Below are 24733 nucleotides of genomic sequence, written 5' to 3'. Positions count from 1 at the left end.
CCCTTATGTACAGGGTGTCCCCAAAAAACGTATACACTTTAACAGCTGATAACTCAATTTCGAAAATGAAATGTATTTTAATAAACACTGCCTTTATAATTATTCAAGGTGTATGTATACATTTTTGGGGGACATCTATATTTTCCACTTTACCCATTCACCTGTCTTCCATGAACAAGCAAATATGAATAATTGAAACCTGGCTCAGTATTGTATTTTTAATAATGATTGCTCCATTTGTTTCCCAAAATACTGCATTAGAAAAACTTGTCAGATTTGGATATACATTTTTTGAAGCCTTAGTGGTTGAGGAGTATGATTTGGCTTATCGCATAATTAAATATGTGAATAATAATATTTTTGGAGTGTATTCTTCCATTTAGCAGAAAGATGTATAAACTTTAATTCTGAGCTACATGACCAAAATCATATTGAACTGAACAAATTTTTATTAACGGTTAGTCATGACTCAAATATAAATTATGTACGTATACATGATTTGTTTATATCTGGGTTTTTTGGTCAATTCCTCAAATTACATTAGTTTCATGATGTAGAATTAGATGCTAGCAGCTCAAAATTATGTATTTATACTAGGCTGAAATACACAAAATTTGTCATGTTAGGATGCAGTTGATGGTGTTTGTAAAATAACTGGGCAGTTGGATAGTACTAGCTATACTAGTTCTTGTGAGCTAGTAATTAAGCAAAAAAAATGTCTTACACAGTTCAGGCAAGCTGAATGTCATACGTAAAACTAGTAGTGAATTCAGAATTATATTTGGAGTGCAGTGTGAGCTTATCAGATTTACTAAAGAATTATCTTTGGCTTTAAGACTTCACAGGCTATTTAAACAGAATAGAGCACATATAGATTATTCAGTGACACATGAAAATATCCACCTTAACAGGTAAATATTGGGAAGATGGATTCACCCATTGAAAAGTGGAACCTAATAATTGGCAACTTGGCTTTAAAACAGGTAAGTGATACACATATATGTTTATAGATCTTGAGTGTTATCTCTAAGAATGTAATAAATTTTAGTTAAGGCTACCATTTAATTGTTTCAAGGGACCCAAAACGATAATTTAGTACTGTGAGAAAGATATAGAATAATATCCATGATTTTGCAAGTTTTTTTTCTCTAGAAATTGATCGTGTTCTTCTAAATATGAGAAATATATCATATACAAATATAGGTAAATATACAAAATATTTTCTCTCATAAGTGTAGTAGAGCCCGAATTTGAGTTAATACCCATACAAATAAATATTTAGCACTTCATTGCTTAGGTGCTATTTTTCTACTTTGATTTTTTTTACAGAAATCCTCTTATTTAATAATTAAACTTAGTTCTTTTTATATAGTATGATCAGATGTTTGTTTAAGCTGAATTTTCCTTGTCAATGTTAATTAGTGCTGATGTAAATGCGCACATTAAATTGTCAATTACATATACACTAAACCATGAATTATATATAAATTATCTACAGTTCTTCAATCTCAGGAGAATCACTCTTCCTCTGCCACCACCTTCTTGTATCTCCAGAGACACAAGAATGCAGCCCCCTAGTAACTAGCAAGTGTGAGCTTAGGAAATGCTTACTTATTTTAATAATAGGTCAACTGGGACATAATGTTGAAAACATGGTTGCAGAAAAGTAATTCAAATTCGTATTTCAAAGGCAAAGAAAGGAATTTTTAGACAGTAGAGTTAAAAAAAAATCCCTGCAACTACGAAGATCACGGGCTGGAGATAAGAAAATCTGGCATCTACTCTTTAATTTCAGCCCTAACTTTAACCAGCTGTATAACCTTTGTTAACTCACTTAACCTTTCTGGACTACATTTCCTCTTCTTTTAAGTTGCAGTATTGCATTAGCAATGTCTGTGGTCCTTTTCAGCTCAAAACTAGAAATCCATGCAGGGATGATATTCAGAATACACACTAACCACCACTAGACTACTAATGTATAGTATACATTCATCTACAAATAAAAATTTGAAAATAAGTTTTTTATTTTTTAAATATCCTGAACTCTTACCAAATAGTATGAGTTGTAGTATAAATTATTCATCAAATCAGTCTAATCCCATCTTAGCTTTTAATTTTTCCTTCCACTCAGTCTGAGTTCCTTGTCCGCCTCTCTTCCTGCAACTGGTGGTCAGGATGGGAGCCAGAGATGTCTGGGGACTCACTGGTCCTAGTTGCCGTGGCCTGAAGCCTGTGTCTGTCTGTCTCACTCCACCAAGGATGTATGAGAAACAGGGAGCCCCACACAGGCTCCCCAGGACACAGTTGGTGCCAGCCAGTGAGGCAGCAGCTGGTGGGAGCCCAGGCACCTGCGGAGAGAAGCAGAAGAGAGGAGAGGAGGTCAGGTGGGGGGGCTGTGCTCTCTCCGAGGCTTTATCTGCTAAAGCCTGTGAAGGAGATGAGCGGGGGAAGGGAAAGGGCTGGGCTCACCGACTGGCTATGAGGCAGGGGAGGCTGGAAAGGCCAGAGCAGGTACATGCTCTCATCAGCTTTCCTGACTGCTTACTGGGATCCCAAGCAGATTACGTGTTAACAGGTTTCTTAACAGTGGTACAGGGTGGCCGCCTTGACCACCCTGTACCAAATTGCCGAATAAAGCAAAGTTCCCAGTCCCATTGAAGGGCCCTTACCTCACCAGGAGGGATGTGCCTTGCATTCAGTCTAGTTAGGCCTGTGGCCTCCATTCACCTCCCCAGCTACTCCTGGAACCCAAATTTAGCTCTTCTCTTGGGTACAGTTAGGCATTTCTTTTGCAGATTTACGGACTAGGACTTTCTCATCTCAGCTGTGGGCTTCCATTTCCCTATCTATCTATCTATCTATCTATCTATCTATCTATCTATCTATCTATCTATCTATCTATCTATCTATCTATCTATCTATCTATCTATCTATCTATCTATCTATCTATCTATCTACCCTATCTATCTATCTATCTATCTATCTATCTATCTATCTATCTATCTATCTATCTATCTATCTATCATCTATCTATCTATCATCTATCTATCATCTATCTATCATCTATCTATCTATCATCTACCTACCTACCTACCTATCTACCTATCTATCTACCTACCTACCTACCTACCTACCTACCTACCTATCTACCTACCTACCTACCTATCTACCTACCTACCTATGCATATGCCAGCAAGTCTGCCATAGGCTCCCTAGCTCTGTATTTTATTTCCATGAAAAACCTTGGAATCACAGTGCTAGAATTAACATTAGGAATTGATTTTACTGCTTTTACATATTATTAACTCACCAGTGTGAAATGCTGACCTATTTTAACAGCTGGTGCAGCCATAATGATGCTGACCACTTGCATCTCAGCTCTGAATCTGTGGGTGACATGAACAGGAGGAGCTGATGGGAGATCATGGGGCTGGAATCTAGGTTACCTGGACATGCTAGCCCTGGCTCTTCTGTTAATTTACTGTATGACAGGATTAGACTTTTTTTTTAACCTATAGCCCTGGATTCCAGTACATGGATTAGCTTTGGAGGTTCCGTGAGCACCCAGAAATACTACTCAAAATGCTGAATCGCTATAAAATTTTCGCCAGATTGTCAGGAGTCCATGACACAAAGACTGTTAAGAATCAGTAAACCAGATGATTCCTTAAGGGTTTCTTTTAGTTCTGACATTCTACTAATACAATTCTAAGAGTTCCCAGTCACTTTTTTCAGTTACTGTTTTTCTCTGTGTTTTTTTGAGTGTTGCTTAGTGCCACCACTGTGGGGAGCACTTTGTATATTAATGTAATTCATTTAAATCTCAAATAACCCTTTCAGGTTCAATATTATTGTCATTCTTCAGACTAGGAGCTAAAGATTTTATAACATTAATAATGATTGGATTATATGTAAGGTTATTGCTTAATGTCTGTCTCTCCCACCGACCAAGAGCTCTGTGAGAACAGGGATTAAACCTGTTTTGACCACTGTTATAGCCCAACACCAAGCATTGTGCCTGGTACATAACAGATGCTAAATTAATAGTTCTTGAATACCTGAATATGAATAATTTGCCACAAGATTAAGTGGTATAGCCAGGAGGCAAACTCTTATCATTGTATTATAAAATCCAGTCTTGCCAACACTACCCCTAGCGTCAGACTTCAGTTTTGTGGGTTGTGTACTTTTCAGCCCTAAGGTTGGTATTTTCTTAGATGATCTGTGGATTACATCATCAAAGTCACTTGAGGTGCTTGTTAAAAACATTCCTGGACCTGTTGCCACCAGATCTGAACAGTTTGAGAACCCACTGCCTTAGGGAATATTAAAACTAAAACATAGTAGTAGCTTCTCTACAAGGTAAGACAGCTCAATTGCTAATTTCTTATGACTTCTTATGTGCATATTTATATAATCAGACTTAAAAGTGTGTTTTTGAAATGAATAATTCTTTTGGATTTTATGAAAAATTTTTTTAGGTTCAAGCAACAGTAGTTGGTTTTCTAGCAGCTGTGGCGGCAGTTATATTAGGCTGGATTCCAGAGGGAAAATACTACCTTGACCATTCCATACTTTTGTGCTCTAGCAGCGTAGCAACTGCCTTCATTGCATCTCTTCTGCAGGGTAAGTAAATTTACAAACGTCTACTCTTACAGTCTTTTACTTTCACTTCCTAAGATTATGCCTATTTTTATTTAAATGATACATGTTCATAATTTTTAAGAAAATCAAAAAATTATCTATAAACTTTTAAAATGTCTTATTTCAGATATATTTGTATTTATTGTATGTAAACCTGATGTAGAACAGGCTTTCTGAGTCGTCTCCTGGCCTTAGGTGCCCTGGCACAATTCCCAGACAAGATTAGGAAAATAACTTAGTTATTCATTTATTTCTGTTAAGTTAATTTAACTGAGAAACTCCTTTCCGGAAATCATGCTGAGGGTTTTACTGGCTTGTCAGTTGAGTAATAAGGATTCCAAGAATCCTGAGTTCCAAAAGCAGTCTCTCTATTGAAATTTCTTCAAGTTTCAGATTTCAAAGAAAACTCTGCACTATCACTGTGGCAATACAAACATAACCATAAGCTTAACATAGTAGATTATTGACTGTGGAATTTGAAAGAGCTGGAAGTTGTAAAAAATTAACTACATTAGGTAGTTTCAGATGGGCTATCATTTAAAAATATTTATTTATTAACATGAACTTTACACTAGATAACTAGATTATTATGGAGTCGTAATCATAAAGACTTGGTTCTTTTTATTTTATAATCGCCATCTTCTCATCCTCACGTCACCAGCAAAGTTAAAAATAGAAGATTCTCACGTCAGGCGATCATATAATGAAGCTGACTTTTTGGCTAGGTTCTTTCCCAGAATTTAGAGAATTTAATTATCATTAAGACTTAACTTCTAAAATATTTTCAAGCATTTTGTTTTAGCAGTTATATTGGGTAGTTTCTTGTCTATACGGTCATGTACTGCTTAATGATACTTTGGTCAGTGATGGGCCACATATACAATGGTGGTCCCATATATTATAATGGAGCTGAAAAGTCCCTGTTACCTAGTGATGTCATAGTCATTGTAATTTCCTAGCAAAATGCGTGTCTGCGGTAATGCGGGAGTACACAGACTACTGTGCTGCCAGTCATAAAAGTACAGCACATACAGTTATGTATAGTACACAATACTTAATAAAGATAATACATGACCCTGTTACTGTTTATGTATGTACTATATTATTTATCATTATTTTAGAGCCTACTCTTTCTACTTATAAAAAAAGTACTGGAAGCTATACGATGTGTTTCTTAGGCAGCAGTCTCATACATCTCACATTTACCATGTTTCAGCTGCATCATTTTCTCTTGTGCTTGATTTGATCTCGGGTTGTGTTTACAGTAACGTGATGTACAGGCCTCCCGTGTGGCTTAGGTGTGCAGTGGGCTATACCGTCCAGGTTTGTACAAGTACCCTCTGCATGGTGTTCGCACACCAGCAAAACTGCCTCATGGTGCAGTTCTCGGAATGTGTCCCTGTTGTTAGGCGGTGAAGCCTGTGCCTGGAAGTACTAGAATTGAATAGAGTCAACACTGGCCAAAGAAGAGTGAAGTGAAGCTATTAGAAAAATAATTTCTGGTTTAAAAAAATGTTAAAGCATTAGCCCTCTATGTAGGCTCATTCGCTTCTGTTTTCTTTCTAATTTTGTTTCACATGAGAGAATTGTTTAAAAATTTTCAGCCTAGCAAGTGTTTGTATTGCCTAGAATTTTCGAAATCATAAAAATTCAGATTTTTATAATACATTTGTTAATGCTTCTTACTTTGAATAATATGTTGTAATTATGATAACTTGACCTTTATAACCACATGATATATGTAGAGCAGATAATATTAACCACCTTTTTAGGTGAGAAAACTGACTCAGGTGAGTTGGCTTGTCTGATTTCATCACCTGTTCCCAGAAAAATCAGAATTAAAACCTATTTCTTGACTCCCAGCTCTTTCCATTGGTCCATGATGGCAGAATATTTTTTTCAGCTGAAATGATGTAGAGGGCATTCTGTCAAAGGACTTTCCATATAGATCTTAAAATGTGCTGATTTTGAAAAAAGAATTCTATATGATCACATCTTGATTGATTATTGCATAAGACATTTAAAAACGTTTTCTGCTGTTGCTTATTTTGTTCTTCATTGGTATTATGGGAAAGGTAAGAAGTCCACAGATTGAAAAAGCCTCCAGAATATAAGATATGAGACATTGTTTTGATGCAAGACAGAAATTCTACTTTTAATAATTTTGGCTTTATGGGGTAGTAGAAAAAAACACCTGACCTAGAGTTACTTACAATTTGTGTGACCTTAAGCAAGAATATAAACCCTAGTTTTATTACCTATAAAATGAATTTGCTAGAAGAAAATCATTGAGAGTCATTTCCAATCTGAAAATGCTGTGAGATTCTGATTTTTTAAAAATAGCCATATTTAGGTTTTCATATTGATTTTTGATGAGCACAGAGTAAACTAGTCTTAAATTGTCTCTTCCACTGCGTCCTTTCAATGAGTGTGTTAACAGGAGAAAATCTGTACAATTAGGTGGGGATATAAATGTTACCATTTTTCTCCCATTTCTAAGATTCAGGAAAATAAGGACTTAAAAGGATAAGTACACAGTCACATTGTCATCTCCCGTTTAGTTGTAGGTTCCTAGACAGAAATTTGGGATTGAGAGATTCTCTTTTACAAAGACGGCTCCATACTCTTAAATGATTAAAGGAAGCAAGTATTTCTGGCTACTACTATGTAAACAAATCTGTTTTTATATTGGTTTTCTTCCCAGTTGCTGTGCATCTAAATATGACTTACCTTTCTTTGATATTTTCATGCATTATTTGAGGGTTAAAATAAAATCTTTGGGTTTGATACACATCAATACATTACATCTAAGACATACAAGTTTCTAAATTTGAAACTTTAGCTTTAATGTTATTTTATAGGAGGTTTTCAGGTGTCTAAATGCAACATTGAACTTCTCAGATCTTCTGTGATTCCCTCACTTGGAATTTGTTGAGAGGCGTTTTGCCAGAGCACTAGCGTTGTTTGCGCCGGTGAGCTTCCTAAGCAATCCAACTGGAAGTCACATGCTGTTTGTCTAGCCTGTGTATTTCAGTATTTAGGGGACTGATTGTCTTTCAACTCACAGCATAAAAGTAATGAGCTTTCTTTCTTCTAGGAATAATAATGGTTGGGGTTATCGTTGGTTCAAAGAAGACTGGTATAAATCCTGATAATGTCGCCACACCCATTGCTGCTAGTTTTGGTGACCTTATAACGCTTGCCATATTGGCTTGGATAAGTCAGGGTTTGTACTCCTGTTTCGGTAAGTTGACTTGAAACTAGATAGAACATGTTATTGAGAGTCTCTTTAAGTAAATATTGTTATAGCATTGCCATGATATCTTGTCCCCAGTGTCTGAAATCGCTTCAGAGCCAAAAGGTGAAACAGGTGTCTTATTATTCGTAACAAGCCCCTTTTCATCACAACTGGGTTTATGTTATTGAGGTGAGCACCTAAGGATGGGGGGCAGGTTGCCAGGGGACCCAACCCAGGGTAGAGGGATGGACCTTTCAACCCCATCTCCTGATGTCTGGGGAGGGAAGAGGTGCTGGAGGTCAAATCACTCAGCAAAGGCCAATGATTTAATCACTCATGCCTGTGTAATGAGGCCTCCATAAGACCCCAAGGATAGGGTTCGGAGAGCTTTGGGGTTGGTGAACTCATGGAACTTTGGGGAGAGGGCACGGCAGCTCTGGGCCCTTCCCCACACTGTGCCTGTGCATCTCTGCCATCTGGCTGTTTCTGAGTTGTATCCTTTTATTTTTTTATCTTTTTATGATAAACTGGTAACCTAGTAAGCAGAAGGTTTCTCTTGAGTTTTGTGGGCCCCTTTAGCAGATTAATCACACCCAAGGAGGGGGTTGTGGGAACCTCCGATTTGTAGCCGTTCGACCAGAAGCATGGGTGACGGCCTGGACTTGGACTGACACCTGAAGGTGTATGTGTTGGGTGGGGGCTGGGAGGGTCTTGTGGGAAGGGCGGAGCCCTTAATCTGTGGAATCTGATGCTGTATCTTCCCGTATGTAGTGTCAGAATTGAGTTGAATGGTAGGACGCTTGGTGTCCGAGAATTGCTTGGTGGTGTGGGGACAACCACCCCAATCACACACTCCCAGAGTGGAATCGGTACTAGAATCATAGCTACTGATTGATTCCATAGCGGATTTAATAGTCAGAGGTTTTTCTGAAGTGTCAGTGTTTGAACTTCTAAAGTATCTGCATTGTGAGCACTAGGGGGCCTCATAAGATAGCAGTTGTAAGCCTAGTATTAGCCGTTCAATTCCGAGACCTGGTTCCTCCTGCTGAGATGGCCAGTTCTTAGAAACAAAGTTTAATTCCTGAACTATGTTAAACACTTAGCAGTTTTTAGAGAGAAAAAGAGAATTTCATGGCAGCTATAGCTTTGGTTATAAATAGAGGCCGTATGTCTCTCAAAGAACGGGACATTGAGAAAGGCCTCACTTAGAATTTGGGGTATTCAGAAATGAGGTTGAACAGCGTCCCTCATGTCGTTAGCTTTGATACGTGAACTAGGACTCACCTGACATTCACCCAGTGTGCTACCTTTCTTTTAGTCCTGATAAAATTTGCTGATTTGCCCTGGCTAGTTTGGCTGAGTGGTTAGAGCACCAGCCTGTGGACTGAAGGGTCTCGGGTTCGGTTCTGGTCAAGGGCAGGTACCTCGGTTGCAGGCTTGATCCCCGGCCCCCGTCGGGGCACGTGTAGGAGGCAACCAGTTGATGTTTCTCTCACGTTGATGTTTCTCTCTCTCTCTCTCCACGTCTCCCTTTCACTCTCCCTGAAAAGCAATGGAAAAACTGTCCTCGGGTGAGGATTTAAAAAAAAAAATTGCTGATTTCTGATACCTGAAGTAAATATGGATTTCCCTCCTTCTCACCTCTCCAGTTCTAAAAGACAAAGCAAGCCCAAGAGCTTTCTTTACTCCTGTTGACTTTATTTTTTGGAGTCACCCTGAGCAAGTCTTTATTGCTTAATGAACAGAGTTCAGGTTCTGGCCTGGTAATTAGGCCCCGTGGCGTCGTAGAAACTTACCCCCTGGAGGTCTGGCCTGCTCCTCCCTTCTGCGGCCCTTGACTCCAGCCGGACTCGGCCACTTGCTGATTCTCTTACAGCCGTGAGCTTTCTGTTTTCTTTCTTAGGCCGTTCCCCTCCCCTCCATGAAGGCTGCGCAGAAGCTGCACTTTTCAGTATTTTCTCCTCTGAATTCCTATAGCACTTCATCGGTACTTCTCTTAAGACATTCTTTACACTTGGGCAGTCATTAGCTTTTTGTGTAGATGTAGCACCTTCCTTTGTGAGGGTGTAAGCTTCTTGAGGATAAACGTATGTTTTTATTTTATTTGTTTTTGTAGCACCCCATAGTGGATGTTGAAAGCTGCCCAATTAATGTGAGGCGAGGTTGTTCAGGAAGTGGTAGATGCATGGGAAATAGAAGATAGACATCCTTCTGAATGATTTTGTCACAGTGTCTGTCCAATAATATATAACAAAGAAATGGTACTTTTGATGAGTACTTAGTATTAGGGAAATAGCCTCAGCAGAAAGTTTCTAGAAATTACTATCACTATAGAAAAATTAAAATGGCAACATATGGCGAGAAAAGATCTGTTTCAAATGGAAATAGAAAGTTTAGAGAGTAATCTAAGTTCTGGACTAAGATAAACTTTGGTATGACTTGCAGAGAAATATAAAGGCATTTATTCATTCATATAGTAATCCTTAAGCGTGCAGCAATCTTGAAAAGCAATTAACATGTCCTAAAGTTGGGCCAGTAACTGAAGTACCTGTACACAGTCTTGTCTTCTTGTCTTCATAATTTTAAGAAGATTTAAAAAACTTTTTCAATTATTTATAACTGCATGGCTACATAATTCTTTTGTGTACAAGATCTTTATTGATTTGAAAATTATCAGCTTTTCTCTTTGTGGGCAAATTCTGAGAAGCAAAATGTTGGTTTCTCATTCTTCAGGGTTCACATTAAAAAGGTGGCTTACCTGAAGCTGTAAAAGCAGTGACAGTCAGCTTAGGTTGTTCCTTCAGTCCCGTGGACACCAACGGGCGCCTCCTGGTTATTTACATGACATTTTAGAATGTCACTGCCTTGATGTGGTGATGTGAGTAGAATCTAAATTTATCACCCATGTCACTCCTCAGAGTTTTTCAGTACTGCACCATCTTAGTTTAGAGTGATTCCTAGAAGGTCAAGTTAGTGAGAAAATTCGGATGGTTCTTATAAAGGGCATTTTAAAAATTGTTTACAACTTCCAATGCCCATTGCTTTGTTGTTTACACAGAAACAGCTGACATACAAAGATGTCACTCATAGCAGTTACATATTTCAGCATTTAGGGTGGGAATAATGCTGATAGTGAGATTCTGTAACAGTAGTTGCAAAATGCCACCAACAATCTAATAAAAGGTGAAAGCAGTGTATGGCAGTTATGTTTGACAGTTAAGTAGAATCTTAGCAATTTGAACCACTTTATAGCTGTATTAGTCTTTACGTCTCTGTAGTTTACCTATATTTCGGTGTCAGTACTAAGGTACGCAGGTATTAATTAGGCTTAAAATTTCACCAAGTTTTACTTCTCCAGCTGTATTTGTTTCCTGTTGCTGCTATAACAAATGATCACAAACCTTGTTTGTGGAGGCTAGAGCCCAAAATGAGTTCTACAGGGCTAACCTCAAGGTGTCAGCAGGGCTGGTTCCTTCTGGACGCTTCAGGGGAAAATCTGTTCCTTACCTCTTCCATCTTCCGGGGGCTGCCAGCATCCCTTGGCTTATAGCCACACCACTCAATCCCTGCTCCTGTGGTCACATTGCTTTCTCCTCTGCAGTCAAATCCTTCTACTTCCCACCTACAAGTAATCAGTCACACCTGTGATTACATTTAGGGTTCACCCACATAATTCAGGATAACCTCCCCATTTTGGAATCCTTGGCTTTGAAAGGATTTTGCTCTGTACAGTTAACATTCACAGATTTGGGAGCTTACGGTGTGGATGTCATTGAGGGTCATTCAGCCTTCCACAGTATCCATTATATACCCAGAAATTAATAAAAAATGTTATTTTTACTAGGATCACTTTAATATATATTTCATTTAGAAGGAAATATTCTTTTAGGTTTTGATATTAATGCAGAAGTTCATGGTTGGCTTTTTTTAAGTCTTAAAAGAGTTTATTTGAGCCAAGTTTTTGAGGACATGCCCAGAAGCAAGATCTCAAAGGACTGAGAAAATGCTCTGGAGATTGTCAGCTTTGAGTTCCTTTTATGCATTTAGAATCAACAGACAAAAACATAAGAAAGGTAGTGAAATCCATTGGTGATAGATTAAGGAGGCAGGAGAAAACAAAGTGGGGCAATCTCTAGAATTGGATAATGGTTGGCTTTTAATTCACCCTTTTCTCTTGCTGATTGTGTCATTAGTGGTTTTCTAAAAGTAATTTTTCAATTTTATGACATCTATAAAATACCAGTATATCCTAAAAAGAGGAATATTTTAGCACTTCCCTTTTTCTGTATTTGTAATTTTTCCCTAGCTATCAGAATTGGATTGGAAGTTACCCAGGGAAAGGGAATGAGAGTCCTATATAATTATATATATGGTCTAATTTAGTGGGAATGGGTTATGTTAGATTTGTTAGGAAATTGAAATAGAACACATTTACAGCAAATTATTTTAGATACTTTTATTTTATCATGGTTTTCCAACTCTTTTCTTTTTTTTTTTTTTAGTGTTTAGAATTCTTTTTATTTGGAGATAATTTCAAATTTATAAAATAGTTGCAAAAATAAAAATAGTACAAAAAAGCACCTGTATACTCTGCATCCTGATTCACCTAATGTTAACGTTTTACCCCATTTGATTTCTCTTTCTCTTACTTTTTCTGAATGTATGTATGAATGTACAAATGTATGTACAGTCTTTGTCTTTTGTGACATTGGCATTTTTGAAGAGTATAGTCTCCCCTCCTTTTTTCAAATAATTGTTGGAATTTTAAGTTGAGATATAATTCAGGCACCATAGAATTCACTTTAGAAGTGTACAGTGTAGTGGGGTTCTGCACATCTAAAGGTTATACAACCTATTATCTAATTCCAGGACCTTTTGACCACTCCAAGAAGAAACCATTGGCAGTCAGGCCCCATTCTACCCTCCCCCATTCCCTGGCAACCCGTAACCTACTTTCTATCTCCATGGATTTGCCTATTTTAGACATTTCAAAAATGGAGTCATACAATATGTGACCTTTCGTGTCTGGCTTTTTGCAAATTAGCGTGTTTTTAAGGCTCATCTGTGGTAGCATGAATCAGTACTGAAGACTATCCCGTTCTGTGGGTTAACATGATTCCATCGTATGAATGTACCACATTCTGTGTGTCGTTCAGCGTTTGGTGGGCACTCGGGCTGCTGCTCCTTTTTGGCTGTTACGATAATGCCGCTGTGAACATTCTTGGACATTTTTGTGTGACCGCATGTTTTCAGTTCTCTTGAAATATACCTAGGAGTGGAATTGCTGGGTATGTGATCACCCTGTTTAAGTTTTTGAGGAACTGTGCACTTGTTATTTTTAGTTTATCCCCAAGAAATTTTTTCTTCTCTTTGGAAATTCGGGGCAGTGATTCTGGGGTTGGGATGATGGGTTTTTTTTTTTAAACTTCAGATGACCTTCCAGAAAGTTAATGTTGAGAATAACTTAAAAGCCTGGCATGGTGCTCCTCTCTTGACCTGAAAATGAAACACTAAGATGATCTGACCTAGCACAATAGTTCTTTTCATTTGTGTTCAATGGATTTTAATGCTTTTAGTTTTCTGTTTAATCCTGTGAAGAGATTGTTGGCAGCCTTACTTGTTTTGGGAGGTAAGAATGCTTCCCAATTAGGATGTTATTTACCCTTATCCATGGTTTAAAAAGGAACACTGAGAATCCATTCAATAAAGGTTTCTTCATTTCAAAAAAAAAAAATCAGAGAGATCCTGGCCAGCGTGGCTCAGCGGTTGAGCATTGACCTGTGATCCCAGAGATGGAGGTTCGATTCCCGGTCAGGGCACATCCCTGGGCTGCGGGCTGGATCCTCAGCAGGGGGCGTGCAGCAGGCGGCCAATCAGTGATTCTCTCAGCATTGATGTTTCTCTCTCTCTTCCTCTCTCTGAATCAATAAAGATATATATATATATATTTAAAAATCATAGAGAAAAATGACACTATATATAGTATTAGTCAAAACCCTTTATATGGAAGAAAATCTTTAAGTAAATTTTGTAGGATAAGTATTTTGAAGATGTGTCGGCAAATCAGATAAAGCCATGAGAATAAAGTTTGGATATTATTTTAACATCTATAGTAATTGTTTCTTTGTGATAGGAAAGAATTTGAGTTTTTATCTAGTTCAAACGTCTTTAATCATAGGTGAGAAGTTCTGTAAATATGTTAGGAAATGAAGAAACACAAAATCCAATTAAAGATAAGAGTATGAGTAGGGTTGAAGGATTTTGTGAGATGTCAGGAAAATTTAGTAACATTTAAATCTAAAGCTGAAGGCTACAAGGACTATGAGATCAACTGTCTTTACATTATGAAGTCTCTACTATACAAAATAAGTATTAGAGTCACTGAGAAGAATCCAGAATGCCCTGGCTGAAATCTCTGTTAATAATAAAACCTTGATCAGTTAAAGCGATACTGCCAACATGTCCTGGAATGATGGAACTGCTTCAAGAAGAGGCAGACAATTTTTAACCTAGGGAGATTTAGAATGAAGTCTAAAAATATTTGAGAATTTGGCTCATGGCATTAATGGTTTTATGCTAATGAGGCAGTACATATTTTCTTTTTGTGTACTTGTTACTTCGTCCATTGGAGTAACATGTCAGTCTTCTAATTCCATTTTTAAATTTATAATTAAGTAATGGACTTATTCTTGTGATTTTTAAATAGAAATCTTACCAGATTTGTATGCATTATATGAATATTTATGAAAACTTAAGACTCACCATATTTGTACATTTAAAATTTATATGTGCTTGGATACTTTTATGAAACAGGTGAAATATCTAATGTAAGTGGAATGTCTCCTTTATTTAACTAAGTTTGTAAATGCTACCAAATATTATCCCAAACTCTTGAAAGTAATCTTTCGTTGGATGTTTGACATTGTGAATATAATATTGTTACATGCTCAATTTTTTTTTTCTTTGCAAAGTATTGGACTTTGTTCTTGTAGGCTGTTATTTGCGGGTTAGCTTGAGCTTTACAAGGCTTGGCTCTGAGTTTGATCAGGGCAGATCTACAGCAGACCTGACACTAGGGCTAGCTTTGCTACTAAGCCACAACCGTTCTTGGGTCTACTGCATGTTCTCAGTGTTCAAAGAGGCCTCTTCTCTCTAGGGGGTTAGATCTTGAATGACTTCCAGCCCTTTGTAAACTCTTGAGAATTTTTCAGTTTACAAATCCCCAATTATTCTTGGCCTGGTCTTGTGGAGCTCACACTGAGGCCTGCTCTTCAGTTCTCAAGCTCTTTCTCTGATAGCTCCCTCTTTTCCAGTTTTCTACCCTATAAACTCCTAAGCCTCAGTTTGTTCATTAATTAGAAATGACAGTGTCTACCTCATGCTTGTGAGGACAGTTAAATGAGTTGATGAATATAAAGCATTTTGCACAGTGCTTGGTAAATAAATAGCAGGAGCCAAATAAATGTTAGCTTTTTTACTCTTGTTCGTGTTATTATTATTTTTATTATTATTGCTATTCTCATCTAGGTCCCATAGGTATTTCAATAAATGTTTGTTGAAGTAATGTATGAGTTTTCAGTTACATTAATATTTTTACCTTATCTGCAGTTTTAAATGTTTGAAAGTTTTAGAAAATAAATGGCACGTGAATATGTTTGGTAACATATCTTCTAATAAATTTTTAATGTTTACATTTGCTCTATGGTTAGAACAGAAATTGAAATGCTGTCTCTTTTTTAATTTTAGAGAACTATTACTACATTTCTCCATTAGTTGGTGTCTTTTTCTTGGCTCTAACTCCTATCTGGATTATAGTAGCAGCCAAGCATCCAGCCACTAGGACAGTTCTCCACTCAGGCTGGGAGCCTGTCATAACAGCTATGATTATAAGTAGGTTAGTATTAAATGTGTGTGTGTGTACACAGTCCGTATACCTGTATCTGTGTGTATATTAAAACAAATTAGTTGCCTGTTTTTATTTCTTGAATCAGTTATATTTTATAGCCAATTCTTTAGTATCCCAGGTACTAATGGATATAAGTGATAGGAATTATTGAAATCAGTAGATGTACAGAACCTCATTTAGCTACCAGTTTCAAGCTTCTCTCCGACCAAATCCTTATCAGATTGCTGAGTGAAATTTAGTGGTGTTTGTATATGTATTTGTGTGTGTGTGTTTTAACCTGACAAGGACATTACTTGTTTTTCATAGTTAATTGCTCAGATAGGTATCAGAAAGCCTTAGAAATGTGTATACCATTTGACTACTTCCACTTCTAGGACTTTGACAGGACTTAGGGATATAATTAAGGATATATTGCAACAGATTGAGTTGCAAGGATCCTAATAACAGTGTACCTTTTAATGGGAACTCCTAGTAGTTTAGGTATATTAAGCTATTCATTTATTTTTACTAAAGAATTAAAATAACACGATTTAATAATTTCCTAATATTAACCATCAGGTAGTGCAAAGAACCTTTGATCTGATATTTTGACCATAAATCCCATACAGTTTATTTTTCTGTATTTTGAATTGCATTTTCTTAGGAGATTTAGGCAATAGGATCCCATAGAATATTGGGACTGGCAATGTTTTATAGTATGTAGACCAAGAGACTGAAGTTAACTAATTGATAATGGTCTTGGAAATTTAAAAGGTCTCCATGCTCCATTGAGACATTCGAAGTGTATGGCTGGCCACCAATAAAACTGTGTATTATTTTTCCAGACCTCTGTTTTTAAGATCAGCTCTTTTTATGGCTACAGCTCATTATTTTGATTTACCAGTGATAACCTAACTAGTATAAAACTAGTGATAATCTAATTTTAACACAATAAAAATCATCCCTTTACTGTCTTGTTTACTTCAAATATGGAAAGATACTCGTTTAAAATTATTTTTAAATTATAAGCAATAAATGCACATGGTTTTAAAAATTTAATAAGTATAGAAGTATAGAAAATGACCATTATTCTCAGTCCCAGCCCCTAGAGACAGATATTGTTAGTAATTTCTTATATGTCCTTCCATACATTTTAATGCACTTAAAGTACATGCATTTCCTTTTTGCAAGTAGCATATCTTGGAGATCAGAAAGAGAGCCCCGAAATGTGCGGCTACAGCTTGTGCCATGGTTTATTTTCAATATTTTGTGATTGACATTGATTTTTACTTTGAATATTTTTATTCTGTTTTTTTCAATGTCTAAATAGTTTATTTTTAAAAGTAGGGGTGTTTGTATATAAAGAACAGCTTCAAATTAGTACATTTTTTTTCTCTTCCTTAAATTATATGCTTTTGTATCTTTCAGCATTGGGGGCCTTATTCTGGACACAACCGTATCTGACCCAAACTTGGTTGGAATTGTTGTTTACACACCAGTTATCAATGGTAAGAATTAGCAAACTGAAGCTCCAAGAGGTTAAATATCACTGAAGTCCCAGTAAGTGGCTGAGGCAGCTTGCAAACCAATGTCATCTGAGCCAGTCAGCTCTGCAGAGGACTGAGCTCTGCATTTAGGAGCCTTCATTATTCAGCCTTGTCAATATGACTTTGTTTCCCTTTCAAACACATTTTTAAAGACATTTAGCTTCCTTTAGAAAAATCTTCAGAACTCCCTGGCATGCATTTTTAAAATCTTTTAATGAAACTGCATTTTACATTATCTTAAACATTTGCTTTTAATGAATGTTTTGTTTACTAAATGAGATGTGGTGAGGAAATTGCGCACATGAGTTAATTTATTACGGGGCGCCAGAGCGTTTTCACAGGGGACTGTTTACCACGCGTACTCCTGATAGCTGTGCGTAAGGCTTCTCTTTGCTCCACGTCATTACCCACAGTCAGGCTAAGGTTGTTGGGTGTGTAATGATATTTATTGTGCTTTTATTTGCACTTCCCTTAACAATGAGGTTGAGCACCTTTTCATAAAGCGTAGCAGTTTGGATTAACCTCTTGTGAACTATCTGTCCTTTGGCTCTTTCTCTGTTACTGGTACGGGTTCTTCATGCGTCTCTCAGTGTCTCTCCCCTCCGCGGTTGGCAGCCAAGCTCTGCCGGATTGGGCGGGAGCAGGGCTTCTCTTCCCCTCCTCCAGCGGCGGCTTTGCTTCTCCTTTCCTCCAGTGGCAGCTGATCCTTCCCTGGGATCAGGTGGCTGGCATGTTTCCTTCCCCACCCCTGGCAGCCTTGGCTTCCGTGAGGGGTTCAGAGTAGATGTGCCTTCCTGCCTGTGTTACCGAGGTTGGCTGTGTCAGGCCTTCTGCCCTGCCTCGCGTGGCCCACGAGCTCCTCGGGGAGGCCTGCCGAGGCAGCTGGCAGCGCTGGCCGCTGTGGCTCAGGTGGCTGAGCGTTGTCCAGTGCACCAAAAGGTCGCTAGTTCAGTCCCTGGTCAGCCACATGCCCAGGTTTCGGGCTCGGTCCCCAGTTGGAGTTCCTACAGGAGGCGACAGATCGATGTGTCTCTCCCCTTCTCTGTCTCTTCCTCTCCCTCTCCTCTCTCTCTCTCAAATCAATAAAACCATTAAAAAAAAGAAATACCTGACAAGTGAATATGATGCCCTTGTGTCTAGGACTGGCAAGTATGCTGGCCTACCCACAGCATTTAGGAATTTTAGGAATTTTAAATTTTCAGTTGTTTTTTCCTACTTGCTGTTACGGCTGCTGCTTCTTCCTCTCGTTCTGTGGAAGGAGAAAGAGTCGGGGTGTCCTGTCTCACCTTGCGGCTGGGGTGGGGCGTACCACTCTTTGGAATTAGTTTCACTTCTTGGCATCAATCACCTCTTCTCAGAGTATGGGAAAAGATAACCTAGATTAAAAGATGACTTCCTTGAGGTTTTGTGTGTTTTTAGTGCCATATATAAATTTCTTAAGCAACCTGAGAAGTTTCTATTTGAATAAATCCAGCTTATTTTTCCTCTCATTAAGATGATAAACATGATACGTCTTGTTACCTAGTTTTATATCTTGGTATTGATAGTAATTTTAAAAAAGTATTTTGGTCTGCTTGCAGACCAGACAGTAAGTCAGGTTTGAAAAAAATAATGACTCTTTCCTAACAATGATATTTTATGCCTTTGGACTATCTACCTCACCTTAAATAAATCAGCATTTGAGAAGAACTTTTTATTTTGTTTTATTGGCCCAGGATGTGACAAAAAGGGGCCTGCAGTTGGCAGAATTTATTTATGCACATTGTTTAAAATATGAGGATACTTACTTTGTTTTCCCGTGTTTCAGGTATTGGTGGTAATTTGGTGGCCATTCAGGCTAGCAGGATTTCTACCTACCTCCATTTGCATAGCATCCCAGGAGAATTGCCCGATGAACGCAAAGGTTGTTACTACCCATTTAGAACTTTTTTTGGTCCAGGTATGTGCTTGTGGATTTTTGTATATTTTATTTTGGGAACTATTGCTCTCTGTGAATATAGGCAGATAACATTTGTTGTATACATATTTCGTTTGTGAGTGTTGCTCAACTTTTTTATTTCTAAGCGCTAAATAGATTTTAAATAGATTTTGTTCATTAAATCTCAGTGAGCAAAGAATCATTTGTATTAATCCTGCAGTTCCTGAGGAACTTTGTATACTTTTTCTCTTTTGTCTCTTCTCTAGGATAACTTGTTTATGAGTCAGGAAAGAGCAACCTCATGGACACAAGCAAACGTTGCTAGGTGGTTTAGGGAGACAGATGTACTATCTTTCCTGTATTGATCTTTTTGGCTTTCTAAGTGTAGGCATTTGATCCCAAACAAACAGGATGAGGGGCGATAACTCAGTTACAAGGAACGATGCATTATTTATGTCAACCAGGCATGTGATTACCAAAAAACTAAAACAACAACTTAAATCTCACAATTCTTGGCACCTTTTTCTGATGAAAATAAATGTAATTTAAAATTTTTAAAAAATATGTCTTTATTGATTTCAGAGAGAAGAGGGGAGAGGGAGAGAGAGAGATAGAAACATTAATGATGAGAGAGTCATTGACCGGCTGCCTCCTGCACGCCCCCCTGCTGGGGATCACGCCTGAAACCCGGGCATGTGCCCTGACTGGGAATCGAACCACGATCTCCTGGATCATAGGTCGATGCTCAACTGCTGAGCCATGCCAGCTGGGCATAAATGTAATTTTTGACTTTCAAATGAGGATCATAAATGCCCAGCCTATGATATTGGTGGGAGAACTCTTAAAGGAAAAGTAAAATGAAAACATTTCAGTACTTTAATAATAACTTTTAATTTTTTCTTTTGTCTTTCCTCTGTTTTTATGCTAGATATTAAAGTCTGACCAATGTTCTTCATAGCAAATTTTTATCAATCACCTTTTATTTAATTAACATATAAGATAATGAGAATTTCAAAGAAACTTATTTTTAGCAATTGAATTTTATGTGATGCTATGTGGTATATATAGTAACTAAAAAATAATCCTTAAATTTCAATAACTGTGACCTGTTAATAACCAAAATAGGATTTTATTTTAACAACTTTTACATTTTATATTACAGGAGTAAATAATAAGTCTGCTCAAGTTCTACTGCTTTTAGTGATTCCCGGGCATTTAATTTTCCTCTACACGATTCATTTGATGAAAAGTGGTCACACTTCTCTGACTGTAATCTTCGTAGTTGTATATTTATTTGCTGCTTTGTTACAGGTAAGAGTTAAAACCTCTTGTAATCTTCTTTATGCTCAGATTGATGTAAAAGTATAACTATGTAAATCTAAAGGCACATGAAATATTTTAACATTTCAAAAATCAACTCAACTGCCTTGGTATTGATTTGATCTTCTTAAAACCAATAACTCAAGATCTGTTTTAAACTGACCTGATCACTAGAGCCTTTGGATCCTGTTTCCTGGATTCCACAACTTCCTGTGTTTATATATTCTCTTGTTTTGTATGAATACATCTAATAATAGATTCCTGAGAAAGGTGCATCGGGGTAAATATTTTTGAGCCTTTGCATGTTGTAAAATGCCTTTTTTTTTTTTAAACGCAGATCTGTTGACTGGATATAGAATTCTGTTTCTTTTTGAATTTTGAAGGCATTGCTTCCTTGCCTTTTACCCCATTTGTTTAAAATGTCTGTTTTCTTCTATTTTATGATTGCTTTGTAATAAACATAGTATATTAGCACAGTAAGTATGCTCAAATATTTAATACTGAAAGGGCTATATAATCTAAAACTTTAGAGATTACTGAGTAAAAGCATAGAGATGAGGAAGCAGAGAGTTTAGGAGAGAAAGTAATTTATACACAGGGCCTAAGAGAAGGGAGTAGATGAGATAGGATTAAAAGGGTAGATTAGGGACCATGTAGATAGAAAGGCCTTAAATGCCAGGCAAGGGAGACTAGAATCTATTCTTTAAATACCAAAAATCCTTATGACTTACTTGATATTTTAATTTTTCTATGATGCTTTATAGTGCCTGAGATTTTATTAAAAGTTATCTATAAATCATTCATTTATTCATTCAATAAACCTTCATTCTAGTAGATGCAGGGATGGGTTTTCAATCACAGGATGAATAAATTAAGACCCTATCCTCAAGGACTCGTCTAGAGGAAAGACCACTACATGAACAAATAATTAATATAATATCATACTATAATAGAATAAACTCTGGGGACAGCTACATACAACTTGCTGTCAGAGCATGTAAGAAAAGGCAACTGATTACCAGGGGAGTAATATTTTTCTACCGTTCAGTAGGGACAAAGTTATTTCAAATGCCTTTTTACTGCTGGCTACCTTTATTGCTTTATATGATAAGGTCATTTATTATAATTTATGTTCTTTACCGTGGAAAATATCCAGACACTGTTCATTGGTCTGTTGATAAACAGTGCCATTTTTTGAACATGTTCCTATTTGCAACTCTACCCCTTTGCCTCATGGATTGATTTGACATTTGTGTTTATTGCTCTGTTTATGTGTCTATCTCAGTCATTCTAGAGAAGGAATCTTTGTTTTACTTAGTTTTGTATCTCCAGCACCTGGCCCCATCCCTAGTGCTCAGTTAATGTGTGTTAAACCGAGTGTATCTTGCCAGCTCTGTCTCCTCCTTCAGTGGAAGGAGGAAAAAAGTTTATGTCTGTATTTAGGCCCCAGATAGTCTAGGGAAAAAAACACAGAAAAAATCTAAATTTTCTTCTCCTTGCTTTCAATAAACACCAGTTTCCTCTCTTTCACAGATATAGGTATTTAAAATAAAAGGCAATGAACATAAAACACAAAACGTCACAAATTCTCTCAATGTTCAGTCGAAATTGCAAAGATTTACTGAAATGCTTAGAGATGAAATTACTTGGTGATAGCTAGGGAAAAGCACAAGTAAAGGGCATAGATAAAGCGAAATTGGCCCTGGGCTGATAATTGATGAAGCTGAGGGATGGCATGATAATGGTATGAGGTTAATTTGTACTAATCTGTCTACGGTTGTGTATGTTTGATTTTTTCTACAAAAGTAACTTTAATATAGGAGGTTGTCAGAGCACATGAGCTGTCTAATTTTGGTCCTGTGGCTATTTCTTACGTCAAGTGAAAAGTAGAAAGTCTGCTTGAGTTTGAAATTGTTTGGGACTTGGATTGGTCGAGCTTGTGTCTTATTTGCACACTGACTTCATTATTTCGCAGATTATGTTGTTTACGTTATTTGTTATGGGTCTTGCAATTAGAAGGAATCCAACAAGTGTGTCTTTGTTATGTGATATTAAGGCCACTGAGCCACGGACAGTAGATGTGATGGATTATTCACTTACTCAAGTTCTCGCCTGGTGCCCAAGACCAACCAGAGTCGTTGTAATGTGTCACGGCCTGAGTAATGTGTGGAGGACCCATTCACGTTTAGTACCTGATCAGTCACAGTATATTTCGAGTTATTTTTTTCAATAGTACAGATGGGTTGGCACCAAACTCACCATCCTGTGCCGCCCATTGTACCTTTTGTGTCATCAGGGAGCATTTATGAGACTGCTAGCTGTGGTTAAGGGTAAAACTGCTGACGGTGGAACACAGTTTTTCATCTATATCAAATTAGCCCTTTGAACCTACAGCCTTGATTTGCTAGAACCTGAGTGTACTTTCTTTTACAAACTTGGAGACAGCTTGGGTTCTTTCTCTCTAAGAACCCAGTGATCTCCTCTGCCTTCACATCTCACTTATTCAGGTGCCCACTGACTGCTGGAAGCCTGCTAGTTTGTGACATCAAAAGCACAATGTGGAATTCCAGGCTGGGATGGGCCTGTCGGGTTTCCTTCTAAGATGGACAGAGGGAGCATCTTCTTCAGGGTGTTCCGTCGCTGATTCCTGCTTGCCTTATGTAGTACCTTAACTGCATAACACACCCGAGAAGGTTCAAAGATAACAATCAAATATACAGACCGACAATCTCTTGTGACTCATGTCCCTATTTTACTTAAAGCCTCTGCTAGTTCCCTTTTGTGTTGGAAATTCTTCTTTTGTGAAAAGACAAAAACATAGAGTTTGGGTCACATACCCTACAAGAGGCAAAAAGATGGAATATGTTGACTTTTTTCCTGCTATGGAATACCTAAATGGGAAAAGAGAAATGAGACTTTTCTAGCCCTAGATGCCTGTTGGATTCCAACAAAGTGTTTAATATAATTGGTAAGCAATGCAGCCCATTTTCTAAATGAAATTTTTAGTTCCCTCTTTTCCTACAGGAAATTAGATTACAAAGAACTCTACAGAATTCTTGCCAGCACCAAGTTCTATGAGAAACTCACTATGAAAATCTGGTTGTAGAAAACCATTGCTCCTGGCACATCTCTTTTTTCATGTGGGAGAGACAAAATATTTCCTTTAAATGGTAGAATGACAATCAGTTCTCAGTATGTAAAGTTGAGAATTGTGACTATCAAGATTTTATCAAACATATAGTACATACAATCTTCCAAGTACTATGCTTGACACTGTACAAAAGAAATAGGAGACGTTGCCCCTGCCCTTTAAGATCGTCTCTTAGTTGTGGGAGGTTAGAGTTAAATGCATAAAACAGCTAGAAGACTCAGACTTACCTCCTTATAACAATAGTTTTCTTCCTCTGTCACTTCAGAATCAAACTTGGTGCCTGTGCCTGGCTTCATTCTTTAAAAGTGTTTTAAAACATTTTTGGGGGGTGGGGGGATCAGAGTATAGATTATAGCTAATGAGAAACTTGAATTAATAGCAGTAAACATGAAACTATTATTTTAAAAAAATAATTCTTGAATTTATTGTTACCATAGCAAAGAAAATTTCATATATTACCGTCCTAAGAAAACATACATCCAAGTATTTTTATACATAAAATGCAAAATAATGGATATCTTAATCAGTGTTTTTTGGGATTCAAGTCACAGAAACTTTCTGGCACTTGCTTAGACACAAAAATAGGAATTTATCAAGAAATATAAACCTAGCCTGGCTGGTGTGGCTAAGTGGTTGCGCATTGACATAGGATCCAGGAGATCACAGTTTGGTTCCCGGTCAGGGCACAGGCCTGGGTTGTGGGCTTGATCCCCAGCAGGGGCCGGGCAGGAGGCAGCCGGTCAATGACTCTCATCATTGATGTTTCTCTCTCTTCCTCTCCCTTCCTCTCTCTGAAATCAATAAAAATATATTTTTAAAAAACTTAAGAAAAGAAATATAAAGCTAGATATGGAATTGGAGAGGAAGGAAGACACTCCCGCCTTTGGAGGGACAGAGACGGGGATCTAGAGAGCATTTGGCCTCCAGCACCATGCTCTCAGACTCCTTTACGACGCATAACCTTCCATCTTACTGGATGCTCTCTCCGCTGTCTGCATTGCACTTCTGGGGCAGAGTCCACCCCACAGCT

General features: G+C 37.5%; 1 protein-coding gene across 4 annotated transcripts in view; it reads left to right on the top strand.

Moving 5' to 3' along the window:
- Nucleotides 1-24733, top strand: part of SLC41A2 (solute carrier family 41 member 2) — a 73641-nt gene that overhangs the window by 31485 nt on the left and 17423 nt on the right. For all 4 annotated transcript variants that reach the window (XM_081129544.1, XM_081129546.1, XM_081129543.1 and 1 more), the window contains exons 4-10: nt 912-983; nt 4482-4626; nt 7742-7888; nt 15629-15776; nt 17196-17275; nt 19122-19253; nt 20395-20543. In XM_081129544.1, the coding sequence (XP_080985670.1) occupies nt 912-983; nt 4482-4626; nt 7742-7888; nt 15629-15776; nt 17196-17275; nt 19122-19253; nt 20395-20543 (873 nt within the window). The remainder of the gene's footprint in view (nt 1-911; nt 984-4481; nt 4627-7741; nt 7889-15628; nt 15777-17195; nt 17276-19121; nt 19254-20394; nt 20544-24733) is intronic.

This window comes from Miniopterus schreibersii (genome assembly GCF_964146895.1).
Source record: "Miniopterus schreibersii genome assembly, chromosome: 2".
Taxonomy (NCBI): Eukaryota; Metazoa; Chordata; class Mammalia; order Chiroptera; family Miniopteridae; genus Miniopterus; species Miniopterus schreibersii.
The sequence above is the reverse complement of the archived record's forward strand: the minus strand, read 5'-3'. Positions and strand labels throughout refer to the sequence as shown.